The sequence below is a fragment of the Rhinolophus sinicus genome, chromosome 2, assembly GCF_057876585.1.
Source record: "Rhinolophus sinicus isolate RSI-liver-muscle chromosome 2, RSI-T2T, whole genome shotgun sequence".
Classification (NCBI taxonomy): domain Eukaryota; kingdom Metazoa; phylum Chordata; class Mammalia; order Chiroptera; family Rhinolophidae; genus Rhinolophus; species Rhinolophus sinicus.
In genome coordinates, this window is record NC_142502.1 from 16,861,320 (window position 1) to 16,878,289 (window position 16,970).

Sequence of the window (16,970 nt, forward strand, 5' to 3'; positions counted from 1 at the left end):
ATTTCTAAACATTACTTCAGAAAATCAAGATTTCCCTTTAAACGATCGTGTTTCCCTGAAAATAAGACCGAGTCTTATTTTAATTTTTGCTCCAAAAGACACATTAGGGCTTATGTTCAGGTGATGTCATCCTAAAAAATCATGCTAGGGCTTATTTTCCTGTTAGGTCTTATTTTCCGGGAAACACGGTATTTACTAGTAAATGTCAAATACATTCAAGGTATTATTTTAGTCAACTTATAGGCTTCATTTAGGGGTGATATTTCTTGACTTGCTTTGGGACTTCCTTTCCCCCACATCCTTGAAAATGTAAATATGCTTTATACTCATTTCTAAGTAAGCTAAATGACAGTATTAATATTAAGGGTTTGGAAACCAATGAAAAGGAGAGTACAGACTTGATTTAGCCTTCCAGTTCTTATTTTAAAAGACTTTTCGTATTTTATTGCTTTACACTTACATAACATTTTATAGTTTGCAAAAATTTTACCATATATGATTTTCTTTTATTTCTAAGAGGAAGAGTTCCTAATGTCTTCTCAAAATTCTTCTTAGAAGACAAAATATTGTTTCCTTTCTTCTTTGCATTTATATATTTTGTCTATAGCAGGGTTGCCAGATAAAATAAACGACGCCCAGTTAAATGTGAATTTCAGATACATAATGAATACTTTTTTTAGTATAAGTGTGTCCCAAGTACTACATTAGCTGTCTAAATACTGCACAGGACATACTTAAATCAAAAAGTATTTGCTACCTGAAATTCAAATTTAACTGAACATCCTGTATTCTACTTGGTAAATCTGGTAACCTTAGTCTATAGTACAGGTTTTGCAATAGACAATTTATTTTAAACAGTTGGCTAATTTGAGGACTACACATATCAACATACGTGAGATACAGTGGATTTTCTAAAAATGTACGAAGATAATATTTAAATATATGCCTGTCCTATAGTTACCAGGCTTTTGTATGTTTTCCAGCAGAGCACTGGTTAACTGTTGGGCTCTTCTCTTAAAGGGAAAAACAAAAAAAGTGGGGACAAAGTAGACCATTTCAGGTTCGTAAGCATAGAAACCCATCTGCTTGAAAAACAGCTTTCTCCTCCTCGTAGTTATAATACGGATAACATGATATGAATGTCACTGTGATATTTTAAAATAGGTACCTTATTTAAGAATATAAATCTCAAAGGTTCCACCACTGAGAAGGAACTCAAAAGTTTTCTTTTACATATGAAAATTATGTTTATATCAGAGTAAATTTATAGCTAATTTGATTGTACTGCAAGTTGGAAAATATCTTGAATATTTTATGTAGATAATAAATTATCTATATTTAATCATTCTCTCATTTTTATTTACTGGAAACATTTATTTTCTTATTACAAACTGACACAGGTGTGTTATAGAAAAATTTTAAACTATAAATTATTAAAAAGAAAATAAAAATTACACACAATCCCATTACTCAGTCATAATTACTACTGTGTTTCCCTGAAAATAAGACCTAGCCGGACCATCAGCTCTAATGTGTCTTTTGGAGTAAAAATTAATATAAGAGCCGGTCTTATTTTACTATAATATAAGATTGGGTCTTATATAATATAATATCAGACTGGGTCTTATATTAATTTTTGCTCCAAAAGATGCATTAGAGCTAATGGTCTGACTAGGTCTTATTTTCAGGGAAACATGGTATTAACATTTTGATTGTCATCTTTCTAGCTTGTTTTCTATACAAATATTTGCTGCTTACTAATAAGAAATGAGATTCATAAGAATATCATCATTATGTAACCTTTTCTATCAACTAGGCATGCAGTATATACTCAAATATTTATTGAGCTGAATGAATAAATCAAAGTTCCTTTCATGGAAAGATGGTCCAGAAATGAACATTAATATGTAATTATATTTTAATTCTAAATTCCAAATATTGTTGAAGTCTATTATGCAAACAAGAGGTACACTAATGAGCAAAATCACATTTTTTTCTATCTAGATCAGCATAAAATAGTAATGGAAACCAGAATTCTCAGTTGCTTCCAGACCTATCAGACTCCACATATATTTGATAAAATTCAATCTTATTTTCAATATATGAAGACCATAATTTTTTCTTCTTAAATTTGCTATTAAGCTACCTTTCCTTAATACCTCAAAGAAGAAAAATAATCTATTTTAAGACTTCACACTTACAGATTGAAAATAGCCAAGTGTATAATGTTTAAAAACATATTGTTTTTCTCTTAAATATGTACCATCCTTTGCGTATAGAACATAATATTTTGAAGTATCCTGGAATGCATTAAAATAACAGTTTTTTTCCATTTTCCTACATAACAATCATTTTAGACATGATCCTAAAGCTTTAAAAATTGTAAAACCTGAATGGCTGTATAAATAAATGATATTCTGGAATCTTATTCCATATATTCCTTTATTAAAAATATAAGACTATAACTATCCCCATTTAGATTACATTTTAGGATTCTTAGATTGATTCCAAAATGAAAAGCAAAGGCTTCTATTACATTACAGCAAATCAAAACTTCACTGTAAGTGCAGTACCAGAGCATACATACCACTTGGAGACACGATTACCGGCTGAAGAAGTCTTTGCTCTCCTCCTGGGGGAAGGTTCAGTGCAATGACAAGCACGGTTCCCAAGGTCGTGCCAACCCATAAGCACGGGGAAGGAGATGAGTCTGCCTTTCGAGTAAAAGTTTCACAGAAATGAAGAGCAGAGATTGCTTCTCGGGATTCTTTATCAATGCTGGTTACACTTGAACTCCGGGATCGGCTGAAGGAATTATCTTTTACATCTGAAATGATTTAAAATGTGAGACTGTTCAAATTATATGCTTTTTTTGTTTGGTATAAATTTGGCCAAATAGTTAACCTGCAAAAAGACAAAAATCTATACAGCACATTTAATTTCAATCTCTTAATTGAAAAGAAAAAAAATTTACTTGTATGCTAATAACTTTGCCTTTGCTTAAATATAAAATACAAATGATCAAATCCGTATTTGCCAGAACGAAGCTGGGTGCATCCCAGTAAATTTCTGGATGTGTGATCTTTATGGTTTGTAGTGCAGCTCTCTGTTGATATCCTGGCTGTGTTTCTAATCTTAGCCCTCACACCACCTTCTTTTCTCATGGTGCTGTTTCTTCCTTTGGTAATACAATTTTATGATACAGTAGAATTTAAAACGTGTGGGTAATTTCAATTTTCTACATTAAAAAATGCATTTAGAAGTACTGTGATTCTACCTTCAAATTTACTGTACGATGGATGTCACCCCACCCCAAATCTGTCCATACGAAAGTCTTTAATCCATAAAAATTTAGCTTTCACTTTTCTTGAATGCCATTTTAACTGTAATCCACATTCACCTAAGATATTTTTCATCACACTGTATAAATGGTATCTGGTTCACACTTGACTTGATACCAGGGATATTCCCTTTACCCAGCTCTGTCTGTAATAACACAGATACTTATAAATTATACTAAGAAACTCTCTCTTGTCTTCAGCTACCTTCTTTGTGGCCAATGTCAAGTGTGTCTCAAGCCCTGGCCTCTTATCTCTTGGAACTGCATTTCTAAATGATTATGGGAAATTTTCCTGTTATGTCTCACTAGGCAAAATCAAAACTAATTATTTCTCGAAAGCTCTAAATTCTTCTAATGATACTATTTATATTAATGACACACCTGTCCCCTAAGTGAGTCACAGTTTTGGTTCTTCCCCTTCACTTTACCTATACTTCTGATGGGGCGCAATGTCCTATGCTTATTCCAGGGTTGCTTTTTTCTTTCCATTTCCAATCAACCCCCAGCACCCTGAGTTTGCACCTCCACCACCATTCCTCTAGATGACTACATAATTCCCAAGTGATCTTCCCACCTTCAGTCTGTCACTGTTCTAACACAAGTCAATTAAATAACATAAGGTACAGTTACAATTCTATTGTTTCTATTTTAAAAATGCTCAGTGGTTCCTCTTCATTCGATCATGTCTATAATCTTAGCTAAATATTTAAGACTCTCCACAAAATATCTCCAACCTATTCTCCTGGCCCAGTCTTCCAATGCTACCCTGTTCATCATGGGAAAAACTGAGCCATTCAATGTCTTCCAAACATTCTGTCCTTACCTACGTTTAGACTTTTGCTTGTGTTTTATTTTTGATTGGTGCCATTACCTCACCCTTATCTCTACCTATCAAGATTGTGCTTATTCTCAGCTACATCATCTTCATGAAGTTTAACCTGATTCCTAAAACCATACATAGTTTTTCTCTTTTGAATTTCAATATATTTTTCTCTCTCCCATGACAATAATAGTATACTTGTTCTGTAGTTCTCTCTGACTTTCTTAGGCCTCGCTTCAAAGTGACTGTAAGTTTCTTGAGAACAAAGGGCTGTGACGTTTTGATGCCCTGCCAAATTTAGCAGTGCCTTGCATATAAAAAAGCATGCAACAAATTCTTGCTGAAGAGCCATCTACAGTTGAAAGATTCTAAATCAACGGGTTTCTGCTGTACCACTGGGGTATATTAAAATTTCTAGTAGCTTCTACTGTTCATATCTAATAAATCATTCCTCAGATCACATGCTTTCTTTCAATGCTATCATGAAAGAAATGACTTCACAATGTGAAAAATAAAAAAACATGTTAAAGTCTTTTAAGTTGTATTTTATTAAATAAAAAAGGTATAATTGGATCCTACTCCTACCCCTCCAAAGCTTTATATAATCAAATTAAGATTTGTCGATTAAAAATTATTCCCCCAAATCATTATATACAATGTAATTTTGGTTACAGTTAGCCTCTGAAAACAATAAAGCTACTAGCTATGACAATAGCATGATGTCATCTCTGACTACAGTTTCTAAAAATTAAATATATATATATATATATATATATATATATATATATATATATACTGTGTCAGGAAGTGCAATCTCAGGCAAAAACGTAAAAAAAAAGATATATATATATATATATATATATATATATATATATAAAATATCACAAAGAAAAACATATATATATGTATGTTTTGCTTTTCTCTACAAAAAGCTTTTCTTTTTCTTCCTTTTTTTCCCCTGAGATTGCACTTCCTGACACAGTATAAAAGGATATGTAAATTAAACAACTTTTCATCAATAATAGCTCATTACTGGGTGAGTCTGTCACAGGATACTGAGTCAAATGTTAACTCTTTATAATTTCCAAAGTTATTTTTATAAAGTAACAGAAATTTTAAATTTATTATCCAATGATAAAAATATTTAATTTGCATTTTAATAAAACATCATATACACACAACATGAATGAACATATATCTTCAGTTGTGCCCTAGTAATAAAAATAAACTCAATGATTCAAGAAAACTTGGTAAGTTTGTATTACGAAATAAACTTCAATGTAAATTGACCTGTGTAAAAACTTGTACTGGAATCTGCTAAAATAGGTGATTCATAACAATCTATACTTGAAATGTTAATTTACAGGCCAAATAAAGTGTTTCAATTTAATGGGCTAATTTAATTATACAAAATTAATAAACTAGAATTGCATTTTCATTATATGATTTCCTTATAAAAATTAGATTACCAAAGAAACTGCTAAAGCTAATGAATATGGGAAAATGAAGTGAATCAGAACCAACTTCGAACTTTGACTTAGAATGCTTATTTTATCTGCCTACAACTGTTTGGAAACAAGTTAGAATTTCCAGCAGTTCATGAGCTACAACTTCCACTGACTGCTATTAAGTTAGATGTTGTGGGTGTCTGTGGCTTAAATTTTAGAAATTGGTCAAGTTAAACACATGGAATCGAAATTTTAATTTTAATTCTAGTACAAGAGCAGAAATGAAAATAGCTACCACTAAACAAAGCCTATCACGTGCAGCTCACTATTGTAACACTTCCCAGTATCATTCTGTGAATCCACATAACAACCCTGAAAACTATTATCATCACAATTTAACAAATAATAAAACAGAGGCTCAGACAGGTTAAATGACTTGCCCCGGATGACAAACCTGGTTAATAGAAGATTGGGATTTGTGCCCATGTCCAAGTCCAAAACTTTCTGTCACACAACTCCAGATAGACCTGGGGTTAGGCATACCACCCATATCATACAAGTGAAGGGTTTTTATTATTATTGAATATTAAAGTTCAGTCTTTAGACACACACACACACACACACACACACACACACACACAACCTTGAATATGTGGTCTTCTGGTATATCTTAAACTCAGATAAAATTTGTCATTAATACCTCCATCGATCTCTAGCTGATACAACCATGTCATAAAATCACTGCTCTCATGTTACTCTCTGGATTCCTAGAACATTGTATATAGCATTCTCTCCTTCCCACAGAGTCTAATGCACCAAAATTCTATATCCCCCCAATTAAAACTAAATGCTAAGAGGTGAATGTGGTCAGGGCAAAATAAGGACAAAAACTAACTCCCATCAAGGTATATATCAGTTTAGATGTTTTGCCTCCTGTGGTTGACACTTGAAAAGTGACATCAGAAGTCTAACAATATCACCTATGGTTCCTGAGTTGTGGTCCATGGAATTTGGAATGGTGAGGCTATAGTCAAAGTGTAGTGTTGCACAATTTCTCCATAAGCAAAAGTCAATTCACTCACAGAAGCTTCCAGAGCTGCAGGGCAATCCTACAACCTCGGCTGCTTCAGCAACATCTGGCAGTTTGAGCCTATCAATATAGTTGTTTTTCCCCATTGTCGCCCCAGCCAATGTAAACAATTCCCAGCAAAGAATCTTTACCAAAAAATAGTTCAGTGTCACAATGACTTGAAGGGAAATTACTTAGGCAACATGGAGACTGTTTCAAGGCATATATCAATCAAAGTTGTAACTGCCTTAGGACACTGAAATACATGAGCACACAAGCTAAAACATAAACTAAAGATGCTCTATAAAAACATGGAATACACACTTTGATTAAATTACACAATTTATAACTATTCTTCTAAAAAATATGTGATTATGATATTTCTACAAATTTTAAAAGTACTTCTACATGTATTTTCTCAGATTTTTAAGACACTGAAAGATACAAAACTATTTTAACTAGTCATATGTAATGTTATTGAAATCATGGGCCTCTTTGAGAGTCAGATGAAAACTCTGGATCCGCTCAGAAAAAAAAAATACACTGGGGTTTAAATCATGTCTTTCATTTTTATAGTGAAAGGAACTATGCCCTTTTCAAAACATTTTATCCTATATTGTAGGATTAATTCTTATTCCCTTGATACCAGTGATACTACAGGTTTCTACTAAATTATTTTTCCTATATTCAGGAATGTAACCTTTTATTGATGCCAGCAGAAGCTGCCTACTTGTAATCACATGCTTTCTATCAGTACAACTGATACCAGTGTATGGTTTAGAAATGCTAAAATTAGTACGGTGAAATTAACCAATACCTAAGTTTGCAACATGTATAAAAAGATAGTCAAGGAACATAGAGAACAGTGAGAAGATGAGGTGGATGAGCAGATGCCAAGGGGAAAATGTAGCTATAGCTAAGACAAAGATGGGTAAAATAATCCTTATACAGTTATACTTATTCCATTAAAGGCAACAGAAATTTCTGGAATTAAAAAAAATGAGTTTAAAAAGAAACTATACTTTACATTACATGAAATTTTATTTTTATCTTTATTGAAATGTCATTTTCCCCTATCCTGGGATATCAGGGAGGTGTTTTTGAGATGGTTATAAAACAAAAGGAAATGTATGAATATATTCACTGTGCTTTCCTAATGGACTAGCTGCATAAAGTCCTATAGAAAAAGGAATATTTCCTAACTTATTATCAACAAAAAGTATAATGATTCTTGATATGAGAATCACTGTAATTATAGAAATCTAGTAATTTATCTTGAAAATATTAAATTCTTATAAATTTATAAACTGCAGAGCTCAAAATAAGTTTTGAGATGGTTAAATGGGATATAACAATGTTTAACAGAAATTAATCTGAAATTGCAAAAATCTTAATCTTATACTAAATTTTGTTTAGATCTAAAGTATGAGAAGGGTGAGGAAATATATTATTTTGCTTTACTTGATTTTATAATTATCTTTCATAATTTACACATGGCATTCTAAAAGCTATACTAATCCTTCAACATCTTAGTCATTTTAAACTTGATTTCCGATGAAAATCGAGTCTATGGTAATGTTAAATCTTCTGGTTTCCTTGTCTGCCCATTAAAGGGAGTTTGCTATGGATTTTTCTTTCTTTTACTTACCTATGTCAGGCTTTAGGTCAGTAGGCAAGCTTAACTTCCTTGACATCTTTGCTGAAAAATAAAATGCATTTTTAAAGTTCTGAACAATCTTTGATTCATACTTAATACCAACTGCCATTCGTAAGAAGTGAATATGTTTATTACTAAATCTAGATGCTAAGATAATTAAAATGATTAATAATATTATGGGTGGAAAGTAAATCTTATTTTCAACTTTTTAAAAAGTTTGTACTTACTTGATGTAATATCTTTCTCAGGTTGAAGCCCTTACTTCAACAAGGAAACCTTTTAAATTCTAACTTCTAATTATTTCTTAGGTTCACAGGAAAGGATTAGATTTTTCTAAGAGAAGGAAGGTCAATTCTCAGAAGGAAGATGTTTCAGATAAAGACAAAGGCATAAGACTGAGTTTGGGTAGGTGACATAATAAAATCTGTCTAGCTCTTCATCTTCATAGCTACTGAACTTATTATTTTTCAGTTAATTTCTAGAATACAGGACAAACCTACATCTACAATCAAATTATTTGATTACATTATAAAATATTTGGCTCAACCATTTCTTGATAGTGTTAACATCTCTTTTTATATTTCAGTGAAAAACAAACAAAAAAAACCAAAGCCATGCTCAAACCAAAATTACAGTATTTACAAACTATAAGCTACAGATATTTTGATGTCTACTTAGTACCGTGTTTTCCCAAAAACAAGATCTAACCAGAAAATAAACCCCAGCATGATTTTTCAGGATGACATCCCCTGAACATAAGCCATAATGCGTCTTTTGGAGCAAAACTTAATGTAAGACCTGGTCTTATTTTCGGGGAAACACGGTATTAGAATAAGAAAAAAGCCTTTATGTAAATTTACTGGAATTCACTTTCCATCCTCAAAATCAGTTATTGCTGTAATCTAGGAAATGATTTAAAGTTAGGAGTTGTTTAACTATGCTATGTTAGTGGCAGTGCATGCAAAACAGAATAGTGCTTCCTATGTGAAATTCTGAGAAAGCATTTGTTTGTTAATATATGAATGTGTATATTGGGTTAAATTTTGGACTGTTAGGAGATACTTAAAGCACAGACCCTGCTAATCCATAAGGGCGCCATGTACACAAAGAGAAATCCAGTCATAGTACATAACTTCCACATCTAAAAAAATGACAAATCCAGTGTTAGGAAAGAGGCATTAGGCAAATTGGGAAGGGATGGGGGGAAATCAAGTTTTCACTTCTAAACTTCATTAATCTAATTAGTGGGTCAATGGGTCAAATATGTGAATCAGTTTTTTTCCCATTTTCACCCAGTCTTAATCAATCTCAGTTAAAAGATAAAATGTAATACAAAACTAAAATAGCCAAATGACATCTATGGTTACTTGATCTCATAGAAATGGCTGCTATTGTATTTAATATCCTATTCCATTAAAATCAGAAGATATTATACCTCTAAAACCGTCTTCTAAAATGCAATCTTAAAACATTTTTGAAAGAATCCAGAGCTTTTCACCAAATATCATAGGTACAATGTACTTGTTAGTTAAACTAGAAAAATCAGTCTGGGAGTCTCAAGATACTTTTAGCATCTGATGATGCAGATGCCCCTCTTGACTCCACTACTATGACTTGGTCAAGTTATTCTAAGTCTTTAGGACTAGTGCTTATCAAACTGAATGGGCACATCAATTAGCTGGGGATGCTAAATCAGATTCTGTATGTACTCCTGGACGAGGGCCTGGGATTCCGCACTTCTGTAACAAGCTCCCAGAAGATGCTGATGCTGCTGGTCTATGGACCACACTTAGAGCAGCAGAGTCCCTCAACTAAAAGCACCTTCCCAACAGGAGCTAAGACTAACTCATCAAACCAGTACGTATAGACATTAAGTCCACCACAAACATTTCTTGAACAAGTTTCAATAGCTAGTGTATAAAAGGAGGAAGTGTATAGTGATTGGGACTGGATTTGGAAATCAGATCAAATCTGAGTTTGAATCCACTTCTACCAACTACTAGGTGTGTGTGACCTTAGGCCAATCACTTTGCCTTTCTAAACCTTAATTCCTCATCTGTAAAATCAGGATAGTAATAAGGTCAATTTCACAGTTGTGAGGATTATGTAAGATGATGCAAGCAAAGCACTGAGCATACTACCTGATACAAAGTATGGACTTGATAAATGTTAGTGATTATTTTTTAATAATAAGCAAATAAAATGTTTTTTTTATAAACTTTAAAATGCTATACAGATGAGCAATTCATATAAACAACCCAATGTCACTTTAATTCTATGGTAAAATTCCAAGTAGCTAAGTGTATGCTTTTAATCTTCCTTAGGGGTTCTACTAGAAAAACTTTCATATTAACTTTTCAAAGATTTAAGTTAATCCTTCCCATAAAATATTTATTTATTTATTTTTGGTGTAGCACTAACTGAATTTCTTGAACATGTGAAAAAAAAGGAATATAACTAATCAGCTTTCAAATAATTCTTCAGTTGGTCTAATTTTGACATTTTATTCAGAGGTTAAAACCACACACACAAATGACTAGGTAGATTTCCTGAATATAGTAACTTTACAATAAATGTCACAAAATGAATTAATTACGGAGTCTATTATTTCCTCCTGAAACACTACAATTGGAGACTTACAACATGACCAACTCAATCATAGTGTTTAATCAAAAGACAGTCATATTTAAACCACACTGCTGTTATATTTGGTTATAAATTTAAGCAATCTCCTTGAATACAGAATTTGAAACGACAAATGTTAAAAGATTACCCTTTGTTATTTCGTGTGTATTCTAGCTATCAATATTATTTAAAAAAAGATAGAGAAGAATTTTGATGAGCTGAGAAACATTTATAGGTGGGGACAGGGGTAGAGGGAAACTTATTAATCTATTAAATATTTATTGGGCACATGACAGCAATTTGCAAGGCAGCAGGCATTTCCTGCCCTCCGGGAGTTCACAGTCCATTGGTGGAAGCAAACAACTCCAATGCAACCTAGCAAGTACTACCAACAGAGGTGAGCCCAATGTACTTATTAGAGTACACTAGACTTATACCCATCTAAGACTATGGGGTATGAAGACAAAGCCAGCAAGGAATAGTTTCGACTTTCTACATCTTCACAAAACAGTATGTTCCCCAAACATTTTTTTGTTGACAGTATTTTTCTTTTGACCTAAAATTTGCATACAAATGCACAAATCTTAAATTATATTCACTGAGTTTTGATGACATATACACCCATGTAACTTAAACCCTTTACAAGATATAGAACTTTATTATCACTCCACAAATGTCACATATATTCCTTCCTAATCAATTCCTGCCCTCATCCACAGAAAAAAACACTGTTCCAATGCTTTTCCATCATTGATTAGTTCGTCTATTCTAGAACTTCATATACATGAAATCATAGCATAAACTCTTGTGTAAGGCATCTTTCATTTAGGATGTTTTAATTTTCTTTCCAAAATATTTTAAAGCTTATTTTTCAATGCACAGAATGAGAATTTTTAGATGAAAAAACAGTCTCAATTAACAGATTCACAGGCAGGATCAGATTAACATTTTCTTACTGTTATCCCATACTCATGCATTTTATCTTTAAGCTTTTTGAATTATGTGTTTTCTATAGAAAATTTGGAAAAATATAGAAAAACAGAAAACAAGATCCTCATGAATGCCGATAATCAAGAGGGAACATTTTTTGTATCTCCTACTCGCTGCTTTTTAAAACCCATTTTTATTTATACAGTTGAGATGAAATATACAAATCTGTATCCTGCTCTTTTTTCACTATTAAAACAAGCATTTTTCTTATACCAACTATTAGTATATTTTAATGACTACATATTTATTTATATGAACACTTATTGAGCAGTAAGGTATTTTCTAACATATATGTTAATAAAAATGTACATAAATATTTCCATATATTTTGGATTACTTTCTTAGGAGAGAGTTTCATAGGGGACAATCATTGCCAGTACAACTCCCCCAACCACCAATGTCTTCTAAAGTAAGTCTTCAAGAAGTATTTTCACTTCTTTTTAAGTTTTAAAGAAAGGTATATAAGCATAATATTCCACAAACTCCTGTTCAGCTAAATACAAAGAAAACCATGCATCAGAGAAAATCTGGCAATATGTGCAAGTCCCAGCTCACAATTACATCCCCCCAAAACTCAAGTTGTTCCATGTTTTTATCATATTAAGTGTAGCTGAGAAATCTGAAGCCATGTAATCACCAACTTTTGAAAACAACATCTATTTTTTATGAATGCTTCTGGAGAGATGGAAATGAAAGGACTGAAGGAGGGGGAGGGGTTTAAATCCTTGTCATTCCACCTTATATAATTTGTATATATCGGTCTTCCAGTTCCATAACCCTTTCTTCTGTAGTTTCAATCCAGGGATACTAAACCCATTTCAGATATTGAACTTGTCAGTACTAAAATTTTCATTTTATTCATTATAAAGTTTCTATTTGCAGTGATATTTTCCGTTTGTTCATTATGACTTTTTTTTCCTTTCAGTACTTGAACATATAGTAGCTATGTTTATTAAAAAAATCCTTGACTGCTAATTTCAACTTTTAGGTCATCTTGAGGTCTGTTTCTACTGATTCATTTTTAAATTCTTACATTATGGGTCGTATCTCCCTACATTAGATTGTAAATCTTGATTTTATATGCCTAGGAACTTCTGATTAAATGCTGGTCATAGTGGATAATACGTTGAAGGGAATCTGGATTACACTGTCAACCAATAGATGTTGAGTTTTATTCTGCCATACAGTCAAATTACCAGCAGATTCTTTTGGTTTTACGAGGCTCAGATTTAGTCTTTGTTAGGGTGAGTCTATTTCAGTTTAAATTTAGTTCTAGATTATGGCTTTAATGCTCAGAGTGGCCTTTTTGGGACATCAACAGAAGGACTGAGGTTTCGGCAAGGTCTAACTGTAACAACTCCTAGCACTTGTGAATGACAGCTGGTATCACTGGTCAGTTTGCAGGCTCACAGCAGGTGGGTGCTGCTAGGTTTTGTGGTCTTGCTCGGCTCATGTGCAGCCCAGCTCTGAGGCAAGGACCTTCATTGAATCCCCAAAGACATCTAGGAATTTCCCTCAGAGCAGTTCCTTTCTCTCTAGTACTCTGCCTCACAAATTCCAGTCCATTTAGCGGCCTAGAAGTCCACTCTCTGTCTCCTTGGCGTAAGAGACTGCAACTCCACTTGGATTCTCCCCACCCTGAACTGCAACAGGAAAGTGTTCTGTGGCAGAAAGCTGGGGAGGCTGTTGGGTTCACCTCATGTTTCTCCTGTCTCTCAAGGATGATAGTCACGGACTGCCTATTGTTCAGTGCCTGGAAAGAAGAGCCTTATATATTCTATTTTTAAAGTGGGAGGCTAAGTCACAAACCAAAGGTCAAAAGCTGAAATTCGGGCTACATGTTTGTATTTTTCAATTTTTTTGTGACTACTTCTGGGGAATGTACTTGTTTTCAAGTCTGTTTAGTCAACTTCCTTGAGGGCAGGTCCACCCCTGGGGAAGCTCCCGTCAGTCCTGGCTTATACTCTGTACTTTGGTATAATTTTATGATGAAGTGGTTGTAGACTTTATCCAGCAATTTTCTGATGCTCATATATTTACTTCTCAGGAGTATCACAAGCACTTGCCAACTCAGTGATCTTGTCAGCTGATTTCATTGTACTTGTAAAACTTCTGCTCATACTTTGAAGTTATTCAACTTGCATTGAGGCTTTCACACTGAAAACACGTGCTTTGAATGAGTTCTCGGAAGACAACTCTTTAACTGTATTCTTTAACTGTATTTTCCTCTTTGAGTGTATTCTTCAACTCTTGTCCCTTACATTCAGTATCTTCCTTGCTTTAAAATCCGTTGTCACTAGAGAAAATAAACTGCTCTCTTTTTCTATGCCTTTATCCACAGGAGAAACAATGGGAATGACAGTAAAGAAGTTTTTCCAATCTGAGGAAAACTGTTACCACAGATACGTCTCAGCAGGCTGTTAACTTGAGTCTTTGTTCTCTCTTCTTATGAACCTGAATGAGGATATCAAGCAGGCTGGCTGAGTCAGCAGTAAAGAGCTGCATTTGCCTGGCAGGAATAATAAACTTATACCTGATCACAACAATCATGTTTGCAATGGTAGTTTCAATACCAAGGAAAGATGCATGATGTTCAAGAGAAGCAAATCTCAAGGAAAGAGGCCTGCTTGGACCATTATACCAGAGATGACAGTTTCATCATTATTGGTACTTTTTAGTTCTTTGCAACTGTAGAAATCTTTGTAAAGTTTCTCAATTATGGAGATTCGTATTGCTTCTTTGAAATTAAACAGATGCTTTGTAATTTCCTTTTAATTTTTCTACCCACTATGTTCCACATCTTATTTTTGTAAGGAAGGTTTCTTAAAAGAAAGGAACAAAGAACTATAACCTCAGCTTTTTAGAATATGACTTTCATAGTAAACGGCATATCAACAATAAAAGGTAAGGGACTTATTATGACAGTATGAAGAAGATGCAAAAAAAAATAAATATCTTTGTTTATACTGAGAAATGTTCAATAATTAGAATAAAGTGACAATCACTTTATCACTTCTTTCACCTCCTGCAGAGATCCAATGCCACTCTTTACAGGGGTAATGTTGAAATGTATGATATTAAATAAAACAATCAGAATAGTAGAAGACTAAAAATCAGCTTGTAGGATATGGTAAAAATCCAAGAGGGAAAGTGGGACCAAGAAATATAAATTTTCCTATCATTTATCACACATTTCAATAGTCATTCAAATTATTGAATTTAATATCTAAATTTCACGAGTTTGGGAATAGAAGTTATGTTGCAAAATATGGTATTTATGTATGTGTCTAGCATTTAATATGTGCTCAATAAACATGATGATGAATGAATAAATAAACAAAAACTGTCACTGGAACTTCTATAGAAAAAAACTAAATTTCTTCATAAGTGAAATAAAGAGAAAAAGGGGGCAAATTAAATACAGACCTATTAATCAAAAGATGAGTTTAGAAATACAGAAAACAGATCTACTACCTGAAATGAAGGAAAACCTATAAAGAGATACTAATACCTGCCTGGTAAAGATTTGACAGTAACAAGTTCTTTTCATTCTTGAATTTCTAGAGCTTTTGTCTTCAATATTTTGCCTGTCTCTATTTGCTTTCCATAAATTCATAAAATGTAATGTCTAGGATATCACCATAATTAAACTCTGCAACACCTCAAAGTCCATTTTCTGCAGAATAAAAGGTATTACATAAACCTAACATAGTGTTATGGGCTCAGTTGTTCCCTGAAAATTCTTATGTTGAAGCCCTAATTGCCAGGACCTCAGAATGTAGCCTTATTTGGAGATGGGGCCTTTAAAAAGGTGATTGATTACATTGAAATAAGGCAATTAGGGGTGGGCCCTAATCCAATCTGCCTGGTACTTATAAGAGGAAATTTGGACACACACAAACACCAGAGGTACATGTACACAGAAGAAAGACTATGTGAAGACACAGTGAGAAGGCAGCCATCGTCAAGCCAAGGAGAGAGGTCTCAGAAGAAACCAAATCTGTTGGTTTCTTGGACTTCTAGCCTCTAGAACTGTTCTAAAGAAAATAAATTTCTGTTTTTTAACCATCGCGTATGTGGTATGGCAGTCCTAGTAGTTAATTAATACCATCAGTAATGGCAGAACGTAAATTGCCACATTAATAGTTCTGCTCAAACAATAGTTGACAAAGAGATTATTTCAGTCATATAACTTTAATCTGGATGAATTTTATGTTAGAGAACAAACAGCACGTTATATTTAGAAAGATCATTGTACATTCTTCTAATGTAAGAAAAGGATGATTCTACAGAGAGATAAATGCATATAAAATTAAGTACTGGGATACAAAACACAGAGACTTTACTGAGATTTTATTATGAAACTCAATAGAAAATACATCAGAAATATAATTAAAATTTGAATACAAAATATGCCATACTCTTCAGATTTTAGTCATCCTGAAAAAGAAGAAGAATTCATTAGAGGAACTCAGGTTTGTGTAATGGTTTTAAAGTATCTGCCTGTGAAATTTAATTTTTGACAAATGAAAGGTAAGTAATAATCTTTCAAAGTAGAAAATACTAGTTACCTGTAAAAATGACATTACTGCACACTTGACTCATCTTCTCTTTCAAGATGAGCTCCTATTTTTAATGCCATATTGTGAATTAAATACAAAGATGAACTTCTATAGATGTAAGAGCCATATTTTGCATTGAATATTGGGAGAATATAAAGTAAAAATATCAATACTAATTTGAGTTTTATAATGAATTGAAATAATTTTATAACTTAAAATTTTACTTCATTTGATACATACCTTTCATTCATATAGCAAACTCGAAATGGGCTTCTAAGAATTTATTTTTCAACTTGTAAACATAAAAGAAATGGGAAGACAGCACAAAAAAAAGAGACCACATAACACGAAAACGGGGACATGGTATAATAAAACAAGTGTCAAGAGACCTGGATTCTGGTGCTAAGTGATTACCATGGGACATTGCTCTGGATATGTCACTTAACTTCTTTGACATTC

General features: G+C 33.0%; 1 protein-coding gene across 6 annotated transcripts in view; it reads right to left on the minus strand.

The window, feature by feature from the left end:
* STXBP5 (syntaxin binding protein 5) overlaps nt 1–16,970 on the minus strand; it is a 158,919-nt gene that overhangs the window by 20,215 nt on the left and 121,734 nt on the right. For 4 of the 6 annotated variants that reach the window (XM_019746931.3, XM_019746934.3, XM_019746932.3 and 1 more), the window contains 2 exons: nt 8,326–8,376; nt 2,588–2,827 (listed from right to left, as the gene is read on the minus strand). In XM_019746931.3, coding sequence (XP_019602490.2) covers nt 2,588–2,827; nt 8,326–8,376 — 291 coding nt within the window. The remainder of the gene's footprint in view (nt 1–2,587; nt 2,828–8,325; nt 8,377–16,970) is intronic. The other 2 variants (XM_019746935.3, XM_074333689.2) reach the window with 1 other exon arrangement.